This window comes from Cyphomyrmex costatus, unplaced genomic scaffold, assembly GCF_001594065.2.
Source record: "Cyphomyrmex costatus isolate MS0001 unplaced genomic scaffold, Ccosl1.0 scaffold14, whole genome shotgun sequence".
NCBI classification, from domain to species: domain Eukaryota; kingdom Metazoa; phylum Arthropoda; class Insecta; order Hymenoptera; family Formicidae; genus Cyphomyrmex; species Cyphomyrmex costatus.
The window spans coordinates 2,597,503-2,620,103 of NW_017275390.1; the positions used below are offsets into that span (position 1 = coordinate 2,597,503).

Consider the following 22,601-nt stretch of genomic DNA (forward strand, 5'->3'; position numbering starts at 1 on the left):
TTAATTATTTAAAAATACATATTATAATTTTGATAACTTGTTATTTATTATAATTATTTAACAATGTTTTATATTCCTGATGTAAACCCTCAGTGTCTGTACGCTTATTTAAGCCGTTGTTTTGTAAATGAATATGAATACATTCCGAAATCAATCTTCTATTAAGAAAGCGTTCAGAATCAAGTACTTCTACATTTTGCCAATCAAAATCATGTTGAAACTTCAATCTATGTTCAGTTATAACGGATTGTGTATCAGTGTTACGATTAATATAATTGCGATGTTCAGCAATTCTAGTTTTTAATTTACGTCCTGTTTGTACGTCCTTGTGTTCCGACATACGAAGCATCACAGTTACTGCAGACTAACTTATATATCACATTTCTTAAATTATTTTTTGGAACTAAATCTTTATGTACTTTGACAATTGAATCTAACTTGTTAATACTATTAAAAGATACTTTTGCACCGAGCGCTTTCTTGATTCTTACAAATTCATCTGATATATTAGGTATAAACGACTCCTTTTATCTCCTTATGTGGAGCATAGGACGTCTATAGACCTCTTTTGTCCGAGGCCTATATTCGTTTCTCGAATCAGATTTTTTTCGGATTTGTGGGTGATTGGTCCACAGAATCCTACCTCACTCAGATATTAGAGACAAATATCTACTGATATGTATACTACTGATGTATACTGATGTATAGGACCTACAGTTTAACGCCGAATCCGAACGGCGCTGATGATCATAGATCTTTTGATCACCAGATGGAGCCATTTTTTGGCTCATTAAACGCGAAAAATCGCGTTTGGGCGCACGTGGGATTGAACTCGGGTCTACAAATCGCGAGTCAATCGCACAGAGCGGTGAACCACTCGACGCCACGATATATTAGATGGTATCAAAAACCAAGGTTGTATTACCTCCGATTCATTATTAACATTATTGTTTGTCCTAAATTGATTTTTAATGAGTCTTCTTATCCTTGAATTGATTGTGTTAAAAAGAAATCTATAGGATAGTCATTATCTAAACGAGTATCAATTATATGAGTAAAGTTTTGTAAATGGAACTTAGAGTCAGATAATAAGAACGTTTAATAAGAATATATTTTATATATATACATATGTTTATTATATATATGTTTAATATTATTATACAATATGCTTAATAGAATAATAAAAATATTTAATAAATATTTGAACTCAATTTTTTCGAAACAAGTTTATATGAAAAAATTTTATTCTATATTTTCCATTTACTTTTTCCATCCATTATTTTTGCATTAGAAATCATCTCCGTTATGATTGTATATCACGATTTGTAACACACGCTGTATGTACATATGTTGAAACAATATAGTCACAATTTTGAAAAAAAAATTAATAGGATAACAGGATTGTTATCAAAGTGATGAGATCTTAATGAATTAAAAACGAGCTGGTTTCTCGCAACCTATTAAAAGCTATTTTAATGACTCGCCGATCCGGGATTCTTCTGTTAGGAAATTGGCGTGCATATACTCTCGCACTCCGTAGCATTACCGTCGTAGAAACCATACACGAAAACCATGTCATATTCGATTAGAATGCGGTATATTGTGACCAGAGTAATTCACTCAATAGTTTCTGACGAGTAACTGACGAATTTATAAAAGAAAGGCAGAAATGTAAACTAACAAAAAATGTTTTCACCTTAAAACGGATTTATTATTGTTTTCATGTACGAATTGTACGATTTCAGCGACGATAACACTTCAAAGGCAATGCAAGAATGAAGCAACTATGTTTTTTGTCTTTTTTTCTGTACAAAAACGAACATATCTCTACAGGATTTTTTTTCTTAATTTATCGATCCTCTATACACTCCCGAAGTTTTGGCATTTAAATTCCGGACACCCTGTATATATATATATATATATATATATCATAATTATTATATACATATATATTATTATATATATCATAAATTTAAATACTCCTTTAAATCTGATTTTATTAGAATTAACGTATATGATAACAAAGTTTTTTTAAAATTCAATTCAAAAATACTTTAATATAATAAGTACACTGTAAATTTCTTGCAGTAAAATTTCACTCTAAGACAGTGAAAATACAATCACTTTTGAAAATATTTTATTTCTTAAAAGCTTGTGACAATTTTCATTGCTTTTAAAGTAAAAATCTTCATTGTAAAGAAATGAAATCTTACTCGAAAAAGTGAGCTTTCTTTGCAGTGAAAACTCACTTTAAAAAAAGTGAAAATTGTCACTTTTTTTAAGAAGTGAAATATTTTTAAAGGTGGTTGTATTTTCACTGTCTTAGAGTGAAATTTCAAAGCAAGAAATTTAGAATGTAGGTAGTTTATACTAAATAATTAAATTTTTTCAAAATTTTAATTATTTTTTCAACATGTACGTTATTATGTATATCTGTAGCGGGATTCTTTAATGTTTTATTGATAATTAGATAATTTCGATACTGATCTCAGACGATATTAATAAAATTAAACAATTTCAACACGGATAATTAACATTTGATATACATTACAATGCATGAAGAGATTAATTTTACACATTAAATGAAAAACACGCGTGCGCGCACATATTTATATATATGTATATTTATTTATTTGTTTATTTATTAAATATATATGTGATTAATTATAACTGCAATTGCAATAATTGCTTCTTTCAGAAATATAACTTTTTTTTATTTTTACCATATAGAACACTTGTGTCATCAAACGGCATCGCAACGATTCGTTTTAGATGAAATGTTATATGTGAGAAACGGCAAAAAGTATATTAAATGTGTATAAGTACGCGCTGGAAACGCTTATCATAAATAAAGTAAATCGGGAACGGTGTCGCTTATGAAGTGTCGTTTTTAATCAAAATCAAACGCTCCAATTAATAACGTTGCGGTTATTTCACGGTGGGCTTCATTAATTTTCGCAGCTATGGTATGTACATTTTAACGCATAATGTAGGCAAAATAAAATTCGCGTGCATATGATATCGGAGTAAATCATTTAAAATATCTCAAATGAAATAATTTGAAACAGGACACGCATTTTTGTACGGATTCCCTTAATTAAATTTTACTCCGCGTTAACGTTTATATGTTTGATTTGAATGTACATATTTCAATTCTATATTTAAGAATAATGTGACAATATACTTATAAGCGTAAGATCGTATTATCCAAATAGGAAACCCTAGTTAAAAACAAGCTGTTTTTCCTTTTAAGGGTTTCGTGATAATTACGATAAATTCCTCTTTAGTGTACAATAGCATGTCCCGAGTGGAACGCATAACTCTATAAATTCCACGTACTTTGCGTCTCTGTATGTGTACGCGATGTGGGCAAGAGCGATTACGATTTCTTCCTCATAGCGACCATCAAAGGGTCGCGAATGGCGAGTTATGAAACTCATTACAAATGACGTGTCGATCGAAGAGTATATGTTGCCTTTGGCAAGCCCATTGCGCAGGAAAACCGCAAACCGATCGATCGACAGGCCTCAAGATGACACTCGACGACAGTATGACCAGCCATGATCGACATTTCGTGACGTTATCGTCAGCGGACAATGTGGAGCACTGAGATTCCGCGCTGATACCCGTGTTTTTACGCGAATGACGCACATGTCGATGCATGGACGCTTGCATTATTCTCCCCTCACTCACGATTAAGTTTTTACTGTGTTATTTTCGCGTACAATATCCTTAAATCGGCAAGCTTACGGTTTACAGCGCAGTCGTTAACGGGCAGATTTTCTTCATCGCGTTTGATTCATTTCCAAAGGGGATTATCGCGCGTATGAAAATCGTAATAACAGATATAGTCGATACTTGGTAGAGTGTCCGTAAAGTCGGATCTTCAAAGTGATAGTTCCATTTACGCCGAGAGAGGATTTTCGCGTTTTACCACCGCACCCCCGAAGCTGTATTCACCGGTTTTGTTTATACAAAATAATTAAAGCCCATCTTTGAATCCTGAGCTCATTAAGGTAATTGTATACTCGTTAGCCTCGTTTAATTGTTCTATCTTCCGCTTCATCCAATTGGATATCTCGTGCGCGGAACCGCCTCAACATACACCTGGCTATTTAGCTTACACGACCTGATGGAACGGCTCACTAATTTCACGCTTCGCTGCTATTTGAAAATTCGTTGGCGAAGATGAGAAGCTGCTTCGTGGGCTTGTTTTAACATTCTCGTTTGAGATCAACGCGAATAGCAAAAACGTATCAAAATACATTAAGTTCCTACATAATTTTCAATGAAAGAAATGATGGCTGTAAGTGATTTATGTATAAAATTAAATTAACATATTTATACGTGTGGTTTATTTGAGAAGTTACGTAAAATTTAGTATTAAAAATTTTTACGTAGAATTTATTAATACCTCCGCTGAGGAAAAGAGAGCATTCGAAAGCGGGCTTTAATATTTGTTTCATTTTGTAAAAACGCAAGAGCGAGATATTTTATTTCGAAAGAAAATATTTCGCTTTCGTACCGAGTAGAGATAAACGAAATTTTTCGTGTTTCGCGTTCCCACGCAAGCGGCTGCATATATTCCCCGCAGAATATTCAAATGAATTGCTCAATCTGTTTATCTCGTTGGGAAAAACAACCGCGAAATAAAAGGCGGGTTGCCAAAACGACGTGGAAGTGATTCCCCGTCTAAACCTCCCTCACTCCCCGAGTTAACGGGCTGCGAAACGGAAAAGTCTTTCTCGCGATATAAAGAGAGTTTCCGCGCCGCCGGTTACTCGCTTCTCCTTCAGATCTTCCGATGATCGGGTAATACGACTCAGCCGAGTTTTCCCTCGCCCGCAGAGCGGAGAGGCAAATAATTCCTGACGCGTTTTGCTTCGCGTGCGCGCAAATTATTAACGCGCGAGATTTATCACGTGCACCGGATTGGCTTGTACAGACCGGACGATTCGCGGCTGATACCGCGCGCGGAAATGTACGAACGCGCGATTATCGCAATTAGACCGATAGACAGTTTTATATTACCGCGAGGGATCGTCCGGCTGATATCGCGGCAACGTGTTGCATAAATCCAAGAAAAAATCTGCTTCTGCACATCAACATTTTAACATTCATAACGTTGAATGCAGTTTAATAATGCCCATATACGAAGACAGAGATAAATGCTGAATTTCACCGGCGTGCAAGATCCTTTTTCCAGATGCTCGGTTCATTCAGCGGGCAAATTAACGAACGTCATGCACGTATCGTGCACTATGATAATTATAATTATTATCTGCTGCAGCACACATATGCAAAGCGGAGAGAGGCTTTATTTCGCTTACCGGAGATAACGAGGTGTTCGCGTCGCGTACACGCGCCCGCACGTTGCAGACAGACTGTTGCAAATTTAATAACAAGTAACAATAAAAACGGTTATTTGGACGCCGCGTTATCCCAAGAGGACCCCGACAATGGCGATAATGGCTGCACAAATGTGCGTCGGTTGCTCGCGTCCGAGTCCGGATTATTATTCGCACCGCATGCACCATGGGGGCGGATTAAAACGGATTGTTGCATGATCAGAGACGCGGAGGGTGTTATACCGATTTTCTCCTGCAATATCAATAGTATCGTCACGGTTTCATCCGATCCCGTTACGTTAATAACGTGTTGTTCGTCGCGCGACGCGACCGTCGATCACGTTGAATATAGGCAAAACTTTTTAATTTCCTTTTTATCTCTTACAATTAGATCATACGATAGACAAAATGCCGGCCGACAAATATTGTGTCATTTACGAAAACACTTTTGTAACTCCCATCCTCCATGTATGCGGTTACATACAATATACATTGGGCTTCCCAAAATTGACCAATTGCAGTCGAAAATGATGAGAATATTCAATTCTTCCAATCACGCTTATTTGTATAGAATGAGCTTTTAGACGACAAACAGAGAATCCGTTAAGATTAGCCAACAGATCATCGACACAAACGCGAATTCCGCAGTAATTTTTGATCTTTGGAGTCTTTCAGAATCTTTTTCACTATTTCACGATGTACTATACATGTTATGTTTACACGGAAATATCATAGGTATATGATACTGGAGTTAGCGCGACTTTTCTTCTCTACGACTTCGCTGTCGAATGTTACCAAGCTGTATACACCACACCCATACACACATCTTATCGAGAACTGCCTTTGGCGAAACGTCGAACTATCGATGGTTCACTGGGGCAGATGTCGAGAAGCCGCGATCCATGATATTACACAATGCATACGTAATGCGCCGGCTTCGGTGCGGCTCGCGACATGTCCACATTCGTCCATGGTAGATATTTGCATCACGAAAGCTCTCATATCACGAGACATCATTCACAGAGGGATACATCTGAACGTATTAACCTTCGAAGCTACGTTAAAATCTGTAACATAGTTATTGACGTTGGGGTTTGTGAGATTTATATAATTCATGTTGACTAAAAGACACTAATTAATTTCTAGGAGTCAAAATGACATAATTCATATTGAAAAAGAATGAATACTAAGTTTATTTTAATAATAATAATTCAAATTTATATAAATGTAACGTAAATGTAATTAAATGGGTCCATAATAGCGACCTACTGTCAACCGGAAGAATACGATTGAATGGGATTAATTTAATTTATATTGATTGGAAAAGATATTAATTAATTTTAAGAAACCAAACTAATATAAAAAGTGAATACTAAATTTATTTTAATAACAGTAATACAAATTTGCAAATGTATAATATAAAGAATATAATCGAGTGGATATTCAATAGATCCATCATCAGCTCTAGAATGTTCTCAACTCTACATCTCTATGTAGATACACGGTAGATATAATCAAATTATTTTTGCCAAAAGAATATCGTCAAAGTTTATTATTAAATAACATTGTTCTGTTACAATTTGCTACAAATGTAAAAGTAAAGAAATGCAAGAAATATATTTTATAAATACCACCATGGCCATGTAGTATGTTTTAATAGTAACGAAAGGTAAATATTGACGTATAAAAAAAGAATTATCTACAACCGCGTTCAACACAGTTTCGCTAAAATTTCCTCGTTTCTTTTTTTGACAATGATGAAAGCATCTTCGATTTTTAGAACTCATTTAGTGGACTGTTCGTATGGCTGTCGCGTTTCGGAGGTTTGCACCCGGGGAGAGATTTATTACGGTCCTCTTTGTCAAAAATGTGTCGTATTCGCAACGCGGAGGAGTTCAAAGGGAACAGGTATCAAAGTTGCGTCCATTATTCGAAATGGATACCATCGAGCCCCGTACTTTGATCCTTGTTTTTACATGCGATATGAGACGCGGTTTCCTCCTCTTGATGTCGATTTTCTGCACAGTTTCGGCTTTTCCGAGGAAGTCACGCGTCCGATGTTGCAGCGTGCTTTAACGCGAGTGTGCAACGCGAGGCTTCACTGTTCCTAAAGTTAGCTGAGCATTAAGCGACGTACGGATGCACAATCTACGCAAAAGGGGGCGAAATGCGCCGTTTCTAGCAGTCGCAGTTTCGAAACTGTATAATGAGAAGTCGCACTTTCGGACGAGCATGAACAGTTGTGTCGACGTTGTCACTCGACGTAAAAATCTTAAGTATATTATAGCTCGCGTGTCGACTCTGTGATGGATATTGTGGTAACTCATTATACAATGCAATTATTGTCAACATCTTAAAGCGCTCGAAATACATTTTATAGTTTCTTTTTAAGAAAAATTAGTAGTAATTAACTACTACTAACTTGTACTTTAAAGTCTGAATAGCCGTACGACATCAATCAACCATAGCAGTCGTTTCGTGACAAAAATCAGACCGTAATGGTACTACTGCATTAAGAACTCGTGGAGAACAGTAGTTCGTGAAGTAGTAAAAAGTGCACGAATGCGGCAGCTGTTTACCGCAGTGAAACGTTAATCGCGACGATCGTGACGCAGCAACGAAAGGCGAAGATAAAACGAAAATGGAAGGGCCGCGACAGATTCGTCCGAAGTTTGCTTGTCAGCAGTCAGATCGATATTTTCTAGTGGCGAACTTTTCTCAGGACGCAAAGTAGATCGGCTGTCATTCCCGATTTGTGTTCCCTCGACCGATAGAGCTTCTTGCGACACGAACTTCGCGATTACTTTGCGCGAATAGCAGACTGCGCTGACATATATTTCTGCGAATCAGTTTAAAAGTATTTGTAGTTCGGTTCCTTCTAGTTTCTCGCCACACAACTGACTTTCCTTTTGTTTGCCTCGGTCGTCTGACAACCTCTGTATCTTGTGTTTCTTATTCTGCCGGTGTTCCTTCCTTACGGCTATTTGAATAATACAAGCACTCTTGAAACTAAACTAAAAAGTTATAAGCATCGTATTAACGCTTTGATATTTTTCGTATATACACATTTTGCGCCAAGTTGTTTGGTTTGAAGGTGAACGACGTGCGATAAACTATAGCGAAAGTGATATTCTGCTGGATATAGAAAATTTCCACCCCGAGAGCATTCTGAATTTCAGATATCAATTTATCTAATAACAGCTCCCTTTAATCTGTCGTATTTGCGCTAAGAACATTAATTATCTCAACGGATCGAGTTTCTTCCTCAGGCTCGCCCGTATTATCCTCGCCGACGTGTTTACCATCATCGTTTCACCGCGTCACGATGTGCCGACTACTTTTTCCACCTTGGGACGACGTTCCCCGATATAATTTATAGCGATATCTCTCTGAAGTCTCGCCAATCGTAAACAGAGTAAAAGACGAGCAAGAACACGAATGTATCGAAGTATGTTAACTATCCGACATCGCAGGCGGGAAAGGGGTGGCGAGCGAAATATCATCGTTATCATCGCGCGGGACCGAAGGGATTCTTACTCGGTCGGCGTATCTTGAGCACACGAAACGTGCTCGTATATTCGATCTTATTCAACAGAGCATTGGAGGTTAATGCGAAGTTAATCTCGCATGACGCCTCCACCGCGCGCGGTACCGCGATTTTCCCGACGTACGTGGCTCGCAGAAAAGAGCGACAACCGTTGCCCCTGATTTACCTTTAATGGCTTTTAATGCCTTCCCGCCGGGGACAGCCGCCGCCACTTGCAGTTTTCTTTCCCACCGCGAGACTTCCTTGCGGCAAGAATCATGAGCTTCCGGTACTCGGACGTTTTTCACGAACGCGAAATAGAAGTGCGGGAAATTTCAGTTACATTTTCCATGAGTATTTCGATTCATTTTTTATTGTCAATGTTATAAGTTGAAGTAAGGCTGCGAGATTATTTTCCATGCATGTACTGAGAGAGAAAAATGCGTACCAAGTTTTAATAAATACTTGTTTGAATATAGTGCTAGTTAAATATTTAGTAAATATACCTAAGTATATATATATTTATTTATCATGAGAACCATTAATTTGATTTAATTTTTATTACTTTTATTTAGCAGGTATTTATTTTTCGTAAATAAATGTTATTACTAATACTAAAATAATTATTTATTAAAATTTAATACAGTTTTTTCTCTCAATGTAGAAATCATCGTTATTTCCCCGATTAAAGGTTAAGTTAATCACGTTGATGTAACCTACAACAACGACAGTATCATAATTAAAAGATAACATTCATAATAATTTAATTGTTTAAAGAGATGTTGGAGAAACGAGAATTACCAGTTAGAAATTTCGTCCAAATTGTAAAATCCTTTTATATAGAACTGAATAGACACAAAATAAAGATGCGAGATGAACTTTATATTGAAAAATTGAACTTTTGTAGCACTGTCATCTCTGAAGTAGATGTTTCCTTAATATAAAAGTTCTATAACTATACGAACAAAATGAGACCGCCTCGCACTTTGAATTATGTGAAGGAACAATATTGAATTTACAGAACTACGATTGAAAAAACCTAGAAAAAAAGATTTTTCCTGTAGTGCAATTTACATTCGTGATGTAATAGTATATTTACAGTGATATGTCGATGTTTTGTAAATCATATGTGTGTTGAAGATTGGCCGCAATTATAGCATCTCTTTAATATTTACTTGTTTTTTAATTATTATTAATTTATCGCTAATGACTGTAACTGTTTTTGTTTCAGGACTCTGTCAACAGGATGCGGTGCACATCACGGCTATTCTCGGGGAGAGCGTTGTCTTCAACTGTCACGTAGAGTTCCCCGGTGAGCACCCAGTGCCCTACGTTCTCCAATGGGAGAAGAAGGTAGGCGACACGGTACGATATCGGACGATATCGCCTCTGCTCTCTATATCCGTGAGTTAAAAAAACGGGGGCACTCCTCGAAAGCGCCGCGCCTCTGGTATCAGCAAGCTGCCAAGTGTACCATCGCGACATTTTAAACGACGTTCGGAGAGAATCATTCGACGTCATATCGAGTGAAAAGTCTCTTTTCGCTTCGCTTCCTCGAGCAATCGACGCGTACAAAATCGTAAGCGCGCCTTCCGACGCCATTAACACCCTCGCGACGCTTAATGTCTTTTTTTCCTTTTATTAAGAGAATCATTGCATATTGCAATCTCTCTTAATTACCGCTGATATATGAGATACAAAATAACGATGGTAATAACGACACGGAGTAATGGAAAGATCGACATTCTTCGATCGTCGCTTAATCCGAGACGCACTCCATGAGATATCGTAAATTTCTTCGGGTGGAAATCCACTGGAATTGTCGCAGTTCGCTCAATGCGCGCTCACTCCCGCGGAAAGAAATTTGCACTTCCGAGACTTCTTTTTTAATTCCCCGATTAAACGTTGCATAATCGCGAACTGGAGCGTGAAAAGGCAATATGGGAGGGAGCAAGCAGATACGGCGCGCTCCGGCCTGTCGTGCCCGAATAAACAGTTATTTCAATGAATTCTGTGATTCAGCTCTTCTTTTTCTGACCACTATAAAATTAATGATCCCATTTTAGAGTTTTTATATAATTGAATTAAACCAATTTTTATTCAATTAACAGAAGTAATCTCCTATTTTCGATCGAAGCGGATCTTAATGCTCAGTAATGCAAATTTTTACAAATATGTTATCTCAGTTTTAGAAACTATACGCGCTGATAACGTTTGTCGGACTTGAAACGTAATTGTAAACTAAAGGTGAAATTTTAATATCTCGAATTAGCTTAGCTTGTTCATTTTAATAGTAAATATAGTAAAAAATATAGTAGAAGATAATTTATTGTGCAAAAAATATTATTTCAGTCGGGATTTGAAATTCTAATTTTTCCAAAAAATTCGAGAGTTAACGATACTTTTTAAATAGATTTCTAGAGCCTCAAGAATTTTGTCAATATACTTACCTAAATATTTTTAAATCGTCAATTTTAATTAAAATAAAATAAATTGTTCGCGAAACCATTAATTTTTTATTACAACTGTACAGTTACTGTCTCATTATACTTTTTTACATCAAACTGTCAAAATGTTCCTCTATGTCGATGCTCGTTTTTCATTTCGTAATAATTGGCGTGAATAATGTGATAAAGTTTGACCGATTGTAAAACTAAAGAAATATTTACATACTGTTCGAATATCTATGGAATCTATAGTAATCTTTCCTGACTTTATACGGATAGTGTCGATGGTGCCGGAACTTCGTCAGCAATTTTTTTTTTCAATATCCGCACAAAGTAATTTCACATCATGAACATGGATGAATTTACATATTATTATTGATTAGGTATGGTTACGCGTACTAGTGAGCTCGTACCAATGAGGCAGAGCGCAGCGGAGGGCACACGTTTTTGAAATGTTACTGCAACGTTATTGTTACTGACAGAACTTTAAATTGGCCGTATATTTACAATTTGTTGGCTTACGCGCTTACGTTCTTCCGTTTGTCGTTTTGTATATCTTGTTTGATTTTGATTGGTGGAATCGATAACGGCGAACGGGACGCGCCTCTCGTTCGTGCGAGCGAGCGAGCGAGCACCGCCGCAAATTATTCGCTCGAGTAGAGTAAAAGTAACGTACTTTGTATCACACGTTGTATCTCGTCCGGACTGGAGAGGGCAGAGCACATTACATACATCAATTAACGACGTCATCCGATCATTCAATCAGTACTAACTACATGAATTCTAGATCATAAAATGCGAACAGTCTTATTTCATTCATCTCATGTGATGATCACATATCATCGCGATATACATATGTATACATGGGTTGGCGATGCGGGTGCGCGACGAAAATGAGCGATACGTAGACGTACAGATGTAATTACCAAACGTATCGAAAACCGCTTGAAAAATAGTGAAAGCGGTCCGTTGTAAAATGTCAATTCTAGTTCCTGGCGGCGCATCGGAAACCTGTTATCGTGAATCGCTCTCGCAAAATGAAAAATTAAGGATCATTATGGTATATTCGCTTCATCGATATCCGACTCTCCATTGGTATCATCATTTACCGATCGATCAATCTCCTTCGAGTATTCGCCAGGATTTTCATTCGTAATACGGTTACGTGTAAAATGTGAAACGGCGTTTTACACACCGCGGAACCGTAAGCTTTTTTTTTTACGCGCAAATTAGTGGTGACGTATTGCGATTTTTCGCGAGTACTCGCGCGCACCCAATAATATTCTCGTGCTAGACTTTTATGGAGACTTCGTTGCACCATTTCGAGTGAGAGAGAAGAGAGCGAAAGAACTGCCCGATCGTAACGCGTATATTTTAAACGGTGTGCAATTCGGTGTTTATCTGTGGAGAAACTCACGTCGAATCCACCCTCGTAAAATCGCGAGACGTTGTTGTCTCGATTTTCCTCTCGATTAGATCCAGAAGTGTCCAACATTATACGCGTTTACGATTCGTCGCAGCTCTTTCAAACGACGAGCTCGCCGTTTCGTGAATTCTTGCGATGTAAAAAAGCAAGAAAAACAAGGGAGCGTTTTTTAACCTCTCTAGTTTTTAACCTCTAATTTTCGAATTTTATGTGTTTTCGATTGTGCGCGTGCGTGTGTTTCTTATATTTCATATATATACCTTTATATATTTTTTTATATTCTTTATTGTTTGAGGTGAGTCACTACTTTTGATTTTTTAGTTGAATTGAGTTAACGAAATTAAAATTTTATTAGATCGCACATCAGATCGGGAAATTTGAGGGTGACTTGGTTTCAAACATTCGGAGGAGTAAAGAGATTTATAGTTATGCTGAAGATGACTCCAAAGTAGAGTCGAAACGTCCATTATTTTTCAATATTTTTTAAGAATAAATTATTAACTACGTACAAAGAACCACGTCTAACTCTTTACTGCCTGTTCCTTGGATACATATTTCACTGTTTTAAATATCGAGAGTTCGTAAGGAAATTACACACTTGACTTTGTTTATATTTTTTATAATATTTATTAAAGTTTATTCAATGAATTTTATATCTTGCAACATAGGTATGGAAGCATAACATAGACATAGAGAACACTTTTTATCTTTAAGGATGTATTATACGTACTTTTTAACAAAATTAAAAAAGTTTAAAAAAATAATAGATTTTTTTATATTGTGTATTTGAAAATAATACAAAAAGTTTTTGATAATGATTTAAAATCTGAATTAAAAATTATTTCAATAGACATGTTTTTAAAAAATAATTAAGTTGAAATGAAAAAAATTTCATTTAAGCTATAAAATTACATTAAATATAAATATTGACCTTATTGCACTGTTTTGTACACTCTGAGAAAAACAAATCGAAATATTCGCAAACAAATATTGTACATATAACGTTTTTTCGATATTTATCGATCATCAAAAAAATTTAACTGATGACAAAAATATTTTTGTGAAATATACGTATTTCATTAAAAAAAAAGTATAATAGTTTATTTGTTAGAAAAATAACATTTTATTTCACCGTATTTGAATAAGAATTTATTTTAGTAAAATAAACATTATATCTTACAAGTAAATTTAAAAATTTTTTTTCTCAGTGTGAATATTGTTTTTTTTATACGGAAAATATAAATTTCTAATTTCCGTAACTTTTTGCATAGAAACTATACATCTGATACTTAAATCATAGAATGATGTCGACTGTTACCTTTCTGTGATCTCAGGAATGATCAAACGATGCAATGCTTTGCTCGGAATCAAGAATGAATACCCTTTTCGTTCTTTGAGATTGACTTTCGATGTCTGCTTTGAGTATCCTCGTTTCTTTTAGTACATCGACGTCCAGTTTGAGTATTTCGAATTATTCGCGCGCGGCTTGTCCGCGAACGGCCAGCTCGTCCATCACGAAACAATGCGGAGTAGTGCACTTTCCCACTTCTATCTCGGGGGCGGAAAATTGAAAAATCATGTCTCTGTCTCCTCTAACCTCTGGTGCCTTGCATGCGTTGTTCGCTGTTGCACACGGTGGTGGTGGATTTAATCGGAGGGGAAAAAAACGCACGTCGCGTGTGGCTAAACCAACACGTATGACTGCCGCATAAAACTACGATGTATCATCGATGCAATTAGATCGTGCAATCGTGGCTTCGGCTCGCTGTAAAATGCGCAATCGCGCTCTGCGGATTCTTCCCGCTGTGATTTACGCGATCTTGTATGCATGCAAAAATTGACAATAATGTGCATACGAAAAAATATTATAATTTTCAATGAAAGATTTTAGTCTTGATTTGATTGAATTTGTGCTGATGCAAATATTACAATACTTTGCGCTCACAAGGCTAAAAATCTTGCATCAGTATAAATTCAATCAAATCAAGACTAAAATATTTGAAGCCGGATTACGATATTTTCGCTTATAGGTATATAAAAATATTATTATCAATTTAAGACTAATTGTCTTTCTGTGTTCGCGAGTGTGTTATAAAAATTAATAAAGATTGGAAAAATTATAAATTACTTATAAGTTATTTTTTTAAGTTATCTTATATGTGTTCGTTATAGAAATTGAATACAAAAAGTAATACAAAATTGCAGCCATTAATAAAATATATAATGGAAAGAAAATGAAATACCCGAACTTATTGTACTCAGTTTCTGTAATAAAAAGTAACTCATAAGTAATTTGTCAAGTAATTTTCCCAACTCTGAAATTAGTGCACCCACCTGCAATTGTCCGACACCACCACCGGCAAGCATGATCGTGATATTCATGTAGAAACTTTTGCCTGCTACGTAGGGTGATGTAATATGTATATGTTCAGTGATATCTCGTAGTCGCATGTACATTATAATATGTCGCATTACCGCGAATTTGTACAGTCGCGTCGCACTTATCGGTCCCTCTCTCGCGATCAATAGTTGAAATATCCCACTAATCTGGTAAGCTCGACAGCGCGAGATATCATCTCACCGATCGGCGGTGTGTGCGTGCGTAATGCCGCGAAATAAATTGATTAAAATTAAAGCGACGCCATCGACGCCGGGCGTGTGGAAACTAACACGATCGAACGAATTATAGTGTCGGGCGTTATTTGTGCACGAGAGAGAGTGGACGAGATTCATGCGTACATACACCGCGTACACGATGCCGCATAAAACGCGTAAAAAAAATGACGTATTTTTAAACGCGCAATTAAAATGCGGGCGGAATAAACGCGAGACGGCCCCGGATGGTCCCACGGACCCCGGGGATTTCGGGTCGATCCGGCGCGGGGCGTCGCGTTGGCTGCCGGAAACGCATTAACCGTGAATTCAATATTGACTCTGCAAATCTACCATTATCCTATAATTAATTAATCGATCGATCGGAGCCGCGCGCGAAAAGACAATACTACGATCATCGGCACAATTACCGTGGCGCGACGGCTGATGCGCGACGACACAATCTTGCCGCGTTCGTACTTGAGCACGCGTACTCGCGTGTGTTCTCTTATCTTGTGCGTGCTCGAGAGTGCGGACACGATTCTATAATGATTAGCAGCGAACAGCGATACATGCACAGCGGTGCCTTCACGTAGCGCTATATAGGTACCGTGCGAGCGCACTTCCGACGTCGGATCGATATGATAGAAATTAATCGCGAGTATAATCGTGTCGTTGCCCCGACGGTTACCGCATATCGAACGTCATAAATGCACGCGACTCCGCAAGCGAACCTCACGCGTCGAGAACCGCGTAACGCGGCGGATGGACGTTTTATTCGATGCTATTGTATCTGCATCGAATTCCGGCCGCAGCTATAGCTTAATTTAATCAAACGTCCATTGATTAATAATCACTACGTTTGTAGTCGACATGGATTCGTGATAAAGGGATAGGAACCGCGATGTTTCCTTTTAACGCGTAATATTCTTAAAGTACATTACCTGTGTATAAAAGAAAGTATACAGAGCTGGGTATGTATTTGAAATACTTTTTTATTTGAAAAACAGTATTTGTATAAAACAATTGTATTTTGCACTTCATGGAAACATATAACACTTTTTTGCATTTTATATCTCGGTAATAATAACGAAAAATTGAAAGTTTTTGTATTTTGTTCTCAAATACTAAGATTGATAAAATCAATCTCATTATTTGAATTACAAAATATAAAAAGCTTTCAATCTTGCGATTTTAAATATAAAATACATAATACTTTCATATGCTTCGCTGAAATACAAAACACACTTATATTGCAAATATTGTGTTTTGAATAAAAATATTTGAATAAAAAAATGCATAACCAGCCCTGAATATTGCGATAAATCAGAAATGAAAATACACGTAAATAAATATCATTTGCATGAAAAGTAAGGGTCATATTAATCAAACATCAAGCAAATGTTAATCAAACGTTAATTAATCAATAATCGCTACGTTTGTAATCGACATAGATTTGTATAAACGTATAAAGGGATGGAAACCGCAATCCTTCCTTTTAATGTAATATTTTTGAAATATATTGCCTGTGTATAAAAAATAAAATATATTTGCTATAAATCAGAAATGAAAAAATATGTAAATAAGTATCATTTATATGATAAATAAGGATCATTAATCAAACGTTAATCAAGCATCGATAATCGCTACATTTCTAATCGATATGAATTAGTAAGATTCGAGTGTAAATGGAACACGATAAGAATCGCAATGTTTCTTTTTAACACAGGTAATGTTCTTGAAATACATTACCTATGTATAAGATAAAAAAAATGTACTTGCGATAAATCAGAAATGAAAAAATATGTAAATAAGTATCATTTGCATGAAAAGTAAGGATCGTATCGTAAAGAAGTACGTCGACGAACCGAGGATCAAAGGAACGTGAGGCTAATCTCATTTCGAGTGTCTATATCTTCGTGAGAAAAGGGCGCGTTTATATTGCAGAAAAATTCCAGACCGTCTCATCGCAATCCCACGTCCAATCGTCCCAGCAATTTTTCTATTAGCATTAATTACCGTGTTCTGGCAAATCACTTCGGAGAGGCGCGAGCCAGTCGAGGTCAGTCCTCGCGTATACAGCAGTTCTTTTTACCGCGTCCCCTTGGAAAACGCTTTTAAAAGCGAGAGAGATTTCCAACGGCGCGGCGGAACGATGCGCCCCGGCCATTTCCATTTCCAGACGACTCGCAGCGATGAGGTGGCAGCGGGAGGAGCGAGGAGCGAGGAGAACGACGCGAATAGGGGTTGGCACACAGCGAAGGGCTGTTTTCTTTTTTACGCGCGGCATCGTTGGAATCTCGCATAAATCACGCGAGAAACCTGGGGCTTTTGAGCCACCCTCTCCTTCACGGTCTCGACCACCCGCCCCTCTTACGATTCAAACCCCTCCGTTCGCCAGCCTCTCCCTCTTTTCCCCCAGGCCGCTTTCGCCACCCCTGCTTTCCTCCCCCTGTCTATGGCACTGTGGCTGACAACTAATTTCTCTTCCCGTCTGACTTTTTGCATCCCCGCTCGTCCATGGCGCGAAACTAGCTCCTCACGTTCTCTCGGATACTATTTTTTCGCACGCAGGCGATGCACCTCTGGCTTGCAATGGGCTCGGTCTCAATTGCAATTACCGGCGATAATTAAAAAGCTATACGATTCATAATTAAGAGACTCGAAAAATTTCTTAATGAAAAGGCGAGATACCTTTCACAGAGACCTTTCCGCGTTCGCAGAATCATGTCTTTGTCTCACAAAAATAGCTCCTGCTGTGGAGTATCTGGGTGAAAGGAATCTCCCACGAATATTATTATTATTATTGTAGAGACACGAGAACGTGCTTTTCGATGAGATATTTTCACTTAGGATCATATTTATTGGCACCGTGCCATCCTTGGAACCAATTTTGGAACCTGCAGTGCCGAGTGAATCAAACAGGATCGTTTATCATGCGTATCCATGTTATTGTTTGCTTTTCCACGAAGCAAATAAATTTCGTACACCGTGAAACGCGCGGTTGTCGATGCTCGATGGTGTACACGTTACCCGCGCGTCTATCGTAGGTATATACGAATAGAAGGCGAACCAGGGGGCCTTCACGCTGCCAGCACCACTAACCGATTCGATGAATGAAGAAAAAGCACTCTCGTAAATTGCGGCGGCACATTCCTTCGTATCGCACCTGCGATTCAGTGCCCGGTACAGCGAGAACACCGATGTTTTACCCCGACCCCTTCGTCCGAAACCGCAGAGACCTCCTCTCTCTCGATCTTCGAAATTTATTTGCGCGTCAATAAATCCAGCGGAAATATGTGTATAAAAATCGTACGTCGCGCGGGAACAGTTTCGCGGTGGTTTTTTTTACGGGCACGATTCAAGTCGGAGAAACGAGATACGGAAACGCGTATTTTATTCGTCCCTTTTGATGACATTTTGAATCGCGCACGGACAAGTCCGCGGAACGAATTCGCATTAAAGGTCTCGCGTCAACATTCGCGTGCACGCGTTTGTAGATCTATACTTGTACAGCGCCTCTCTTTTCCAATACGGAAGAGAAATGCAGGTTGTCGCAACCGTGACTAACGTTTCCGCGCTTTTCTATTCTTTTATTTCACGTCGCTCCTTTTTAGCCGGTTTCGCTTTTAGCTATTCCGCGTATGCGCAAGAAGAGTCACCTCTGATTAAATTACCTCAAGACAAATAATGTTGAACCCACATGTGCCAGGCGTAAATTATATCAAAAGAGAGTCATGTTGAACGAAAGAAACTAAAATATAATTACTGTGGGCTTTTTCCGAATGCAGTTTCAGGTAGAATTTGCATATGGAGGAAGGATATTGTACGGTTTGTTTGATCCGTAATGTAGATTCTCACGAGCGTTAACTTGGGATATCTTTCGTTTGGTTTCACTATAAGCGTGGCTAAAAAAAAAAAAAAAGAAAGAAACGGCCTCTGTCGTCTCTTAAGCTATCAGCGGAGAGCAAGAAAATGAAAAAGAGAAAGGGAAAACCGCGTTAAAATTATTTTTGCTTGTTAAAATCGAAGGGTGAGAGTTTTCGTACTCGTCCCTCGTAAAGGCCATTCTGCAAGAGCTGCTGTACGTGCTAATACAAACGTGCAATTTGCATACGCGACAATTTGCATTTATGCCCGGCCCGCTAACTGGTTCGGCCGCGAGCGAGATAAAAAGGAGAGGGACGCGCGAATTCCCCGGGCCGAAGTGGAGGAAACGAAATTTCGCAGAGGGTGTGTTCGTCCACTCGCATTTTGCAGTCCGGCCGCTGCCGCGCCGGACTAAAACTTACGCGCACGCAACGCGTTTATTCTATGGCTCCCGCGACACAGCATATCCGGGGGTGGCATCCCTTATGAGATTACGCGGCGCACCGCCAACACAGGTGGAAAATTAATGCGCGTTTTCAACAGCGATGGGTGGTGAGAGGGTGGTCGCCATTGTCGCCTCCGTTGGAAAGTTAGCCTCCCCATGGACCTCCTGGGAGGGCAAATCTTGCAGAAGGTTACCGTGTCTTGTTTCGCGCGAATATACATTGAAGCAGACACAAAAGTACACACGGTGCTGCGTGCGATAATGAACGTGGTTTAAAATGCGATTTTAAACCATTATTCCATGTAGTCATTAATTAATACGAAAGAAAAAAAGAATATCTCTATAGAAGTTATTCAGAGGCATTGAAAAGCGCGCTTCACGCCATAATTGAATTAACTCTCGTTCGGGTAAAATACTCGCATTGTCTTTCCGTCTAGCGACGCGTGCGAGATATTCGATCGATAATCGCATAATACTGCGAATTAGTAGCATGTGGCGTAATTTATCTCGAATTATATGCGAGAAATTACAATTCTCGAACAATTATTCGTATTCGATTATTTCAATTATTTATGAATATCTGCGTTTCTCCCCATGGCCGTGGGTAATGCAGTTACCTGTGGGAAAGAGCAATCATTTTCCGCCATGGAAGCGCGCAATAATAACGAATAATTCTTCGGCTGTAGCGCGAGCTTTTAAATGTTTTTGCAGCGTTACCATTCATCGAGACATGGGCCCTCCAATGGAATTACGGCAGCATCGCGCAAATGTAAGTGGAGAATGCAAATTAATGCGCGCACTTCGCGGCGAGAATGCTGTGACTCCTATTGTTTCGCTCTCCACCCACCCCCGCGCCCTTCTCGTCGCTCCGCCACTGCTTCTTTTACTCTTAACGAGCACCCTCCACCGAGGGACGTATGTTTTTCCATGAAGCCAGCCGGTAGATGCGCTCTCGTTCGCTAATACATCGGGGATAGCTTTACGCGGGAGATAGAGAGAAACGGAAAGAGAGGATAGGAGAGAAGCGGGCGGTATTAAATTTGTAAGAAAGGGTTGTAGGATCGGATGGGCGTAATGGAGGCTCTCCTTCTTGTTTCCCCGCATACTTCTATTTTGAAAGAAAAGTGCCGCGAGTGGCACTGGATGAGGGAGGAATGCTGGTTGACGACGGCGAGTGGATGGTGGGATATATCTCGTCGCGAATGGAAAAGTAGGGAGGAGTAGAAGGGAGCACGACGTAATTTAATGAAACAAATGGAGACACGAGTCAACTGCGCAAACACTGGAAGGAGAGACGGGATGAATGGAGGACGAAGGGAGCGAGAGATGCGGCGGAAGCCGAGATAGGGAGAAAGCGAGATTGGCGCGCACGATGGCAGAGAGAGAGAGAGAGAGAGAACGAAAGACGTAGGAACGTGTTTGTGCGCGAGAAAGAGAAATAGAGTCTTCCTGCAATTCAATTTCACTGGCGCTTCCACTCGGGAGGCATTCACCTCTGGCGGAGGGAGCCCTCTCGCCGTCGCATTCAACTCCCTCGCGACCCTTGCGTTAGAAACCTCTCTGAGGTCTCGGAAAGTTACCCGCAACCTGGCAGATCTCCCTCCCGAATTTCGGCTGAATATTATCCACGTCGTAGATAAGCGTCGTCCTTCTCCTTTCTTCCTCTCTCTCAGACAGCAAGGTGAAACCCCGACGCTCCGCGACTATCCATTTCTTTTCCCTCTTATTCCGTCGGCGAACGTAAGCCACGAAGGTAATTATTTTTCTATTCTCTCTCTCTCTCTCTCTCTCTCTCTCTCTTTCTCGACATAAACACGAGACTGAGACAAGCACAGTCCTCTTACGCGAACATTTTTCTGACGGTCGATTTAAGCTTCTTGGATCTTTTTTTACAACCAGACCACCCCAAGTATCGTACATCTCTTGTAACATTATACTATCTTTGGATTAACTCAATTTAAATTAATAACGAACAAGAGTATTTTGCAAAAGTGAAAAAATACTAGAGTTTTATTGATTATATATATCTCCTTCCACGCGCGATGTCGTATTTAATCGTGATCTTAAAAAATGTACCGAAGTGTCAAGCGCGTAAGAAATTTATTCCACAACGGTAACATCGCAATTTGCAATTGCACCGGGCGTTTCGTCGCACCGCAAAGGGATGCAGAACGACACCGTCATGCAGTACAGGCGACACTTTATCGCGGCCGATGCAGGCGAATCCGCACGGGGTTAGGAGGTCTACATACATAATGCAGAATGTGTACGGAGGTCAAGCTGAACTACTCAACTGTGTCAGGGTTACCGTTCTTCCCTCGCGGTCGATCCCCCACGTGCGGTTTCGAGAGCACCCCGATTCCCTGTCTCCCGCAGTCACATTTGTTCCCCTCTACGACTTACTCTTTCATCGTTCGGTGAGCCGTTCGTTATCCCTGCTAATTGGCGACTCTGTTTTTCCTTTTTCGACATTGTTAGTATTAATGTAAACCTCGGCGTGGGACGGCAACTAACGACATAATTAGTGTCCGCGAAATCCCAATCCTGCCAGAGAAGGTGAGAGTTGAGACAGCCAAAATTGCGATTAGAATCCCCAGTAATTTTCGTTAGGCAAGCAGAAAATAAACGCTTCGGAGTAACGTTCGCAGCTCGAATATAAATGAGTCCTGACGAGAAAGAGAATAACTCTAATAGTGGTAGAGTAATGTGTATGATGGTCGCGAGCTAGTCTTTTTAATAACGTTACTTTAATAATAAAAGTGTAGAAACTGCGGTAGATGCAACTCTTTACTAGAGGAAACTTTGCTAACATGGGTAAACGTAGAGGCAAGATGAGTATCAAACAGACGTGATACGTCTACATATGAAGCAGAAAACTTCAATTAAATGTAGAAGCATCAAGTTCCAGTATTCCCGGCTACTCTAATCAAATTTCGCCCGCGCTTCG

The 22,601-nt window shown here is 38.9% G+C and overlaps 1 protein-coding gene across 4 annotated transcripts in view; it reads left to right on the forward strand.

The window, feature by feature from the left end:
- LOC108783021 (protein turtle) overlaps positions 1–22,601 on the forward strand; it is a 70,794-nt gene that overhangs the window by 3,156 nt on the left and 45,037 nt on the right. For all 4 annotated transcript variants that reach the window (XM_018551443.1, XM_018551439.1, XM_018551441.1 and 1 more), the window contains exon 2: positions 10,106–10,227. In XM_018551443.1, coding sequence (XP_018406945.1) covers positions 10,106–10,227 — 122 coding nt within the window. The remainder of the gene's footprint in view (positions 1–10,105; positions 10,228–22,601) is intronic.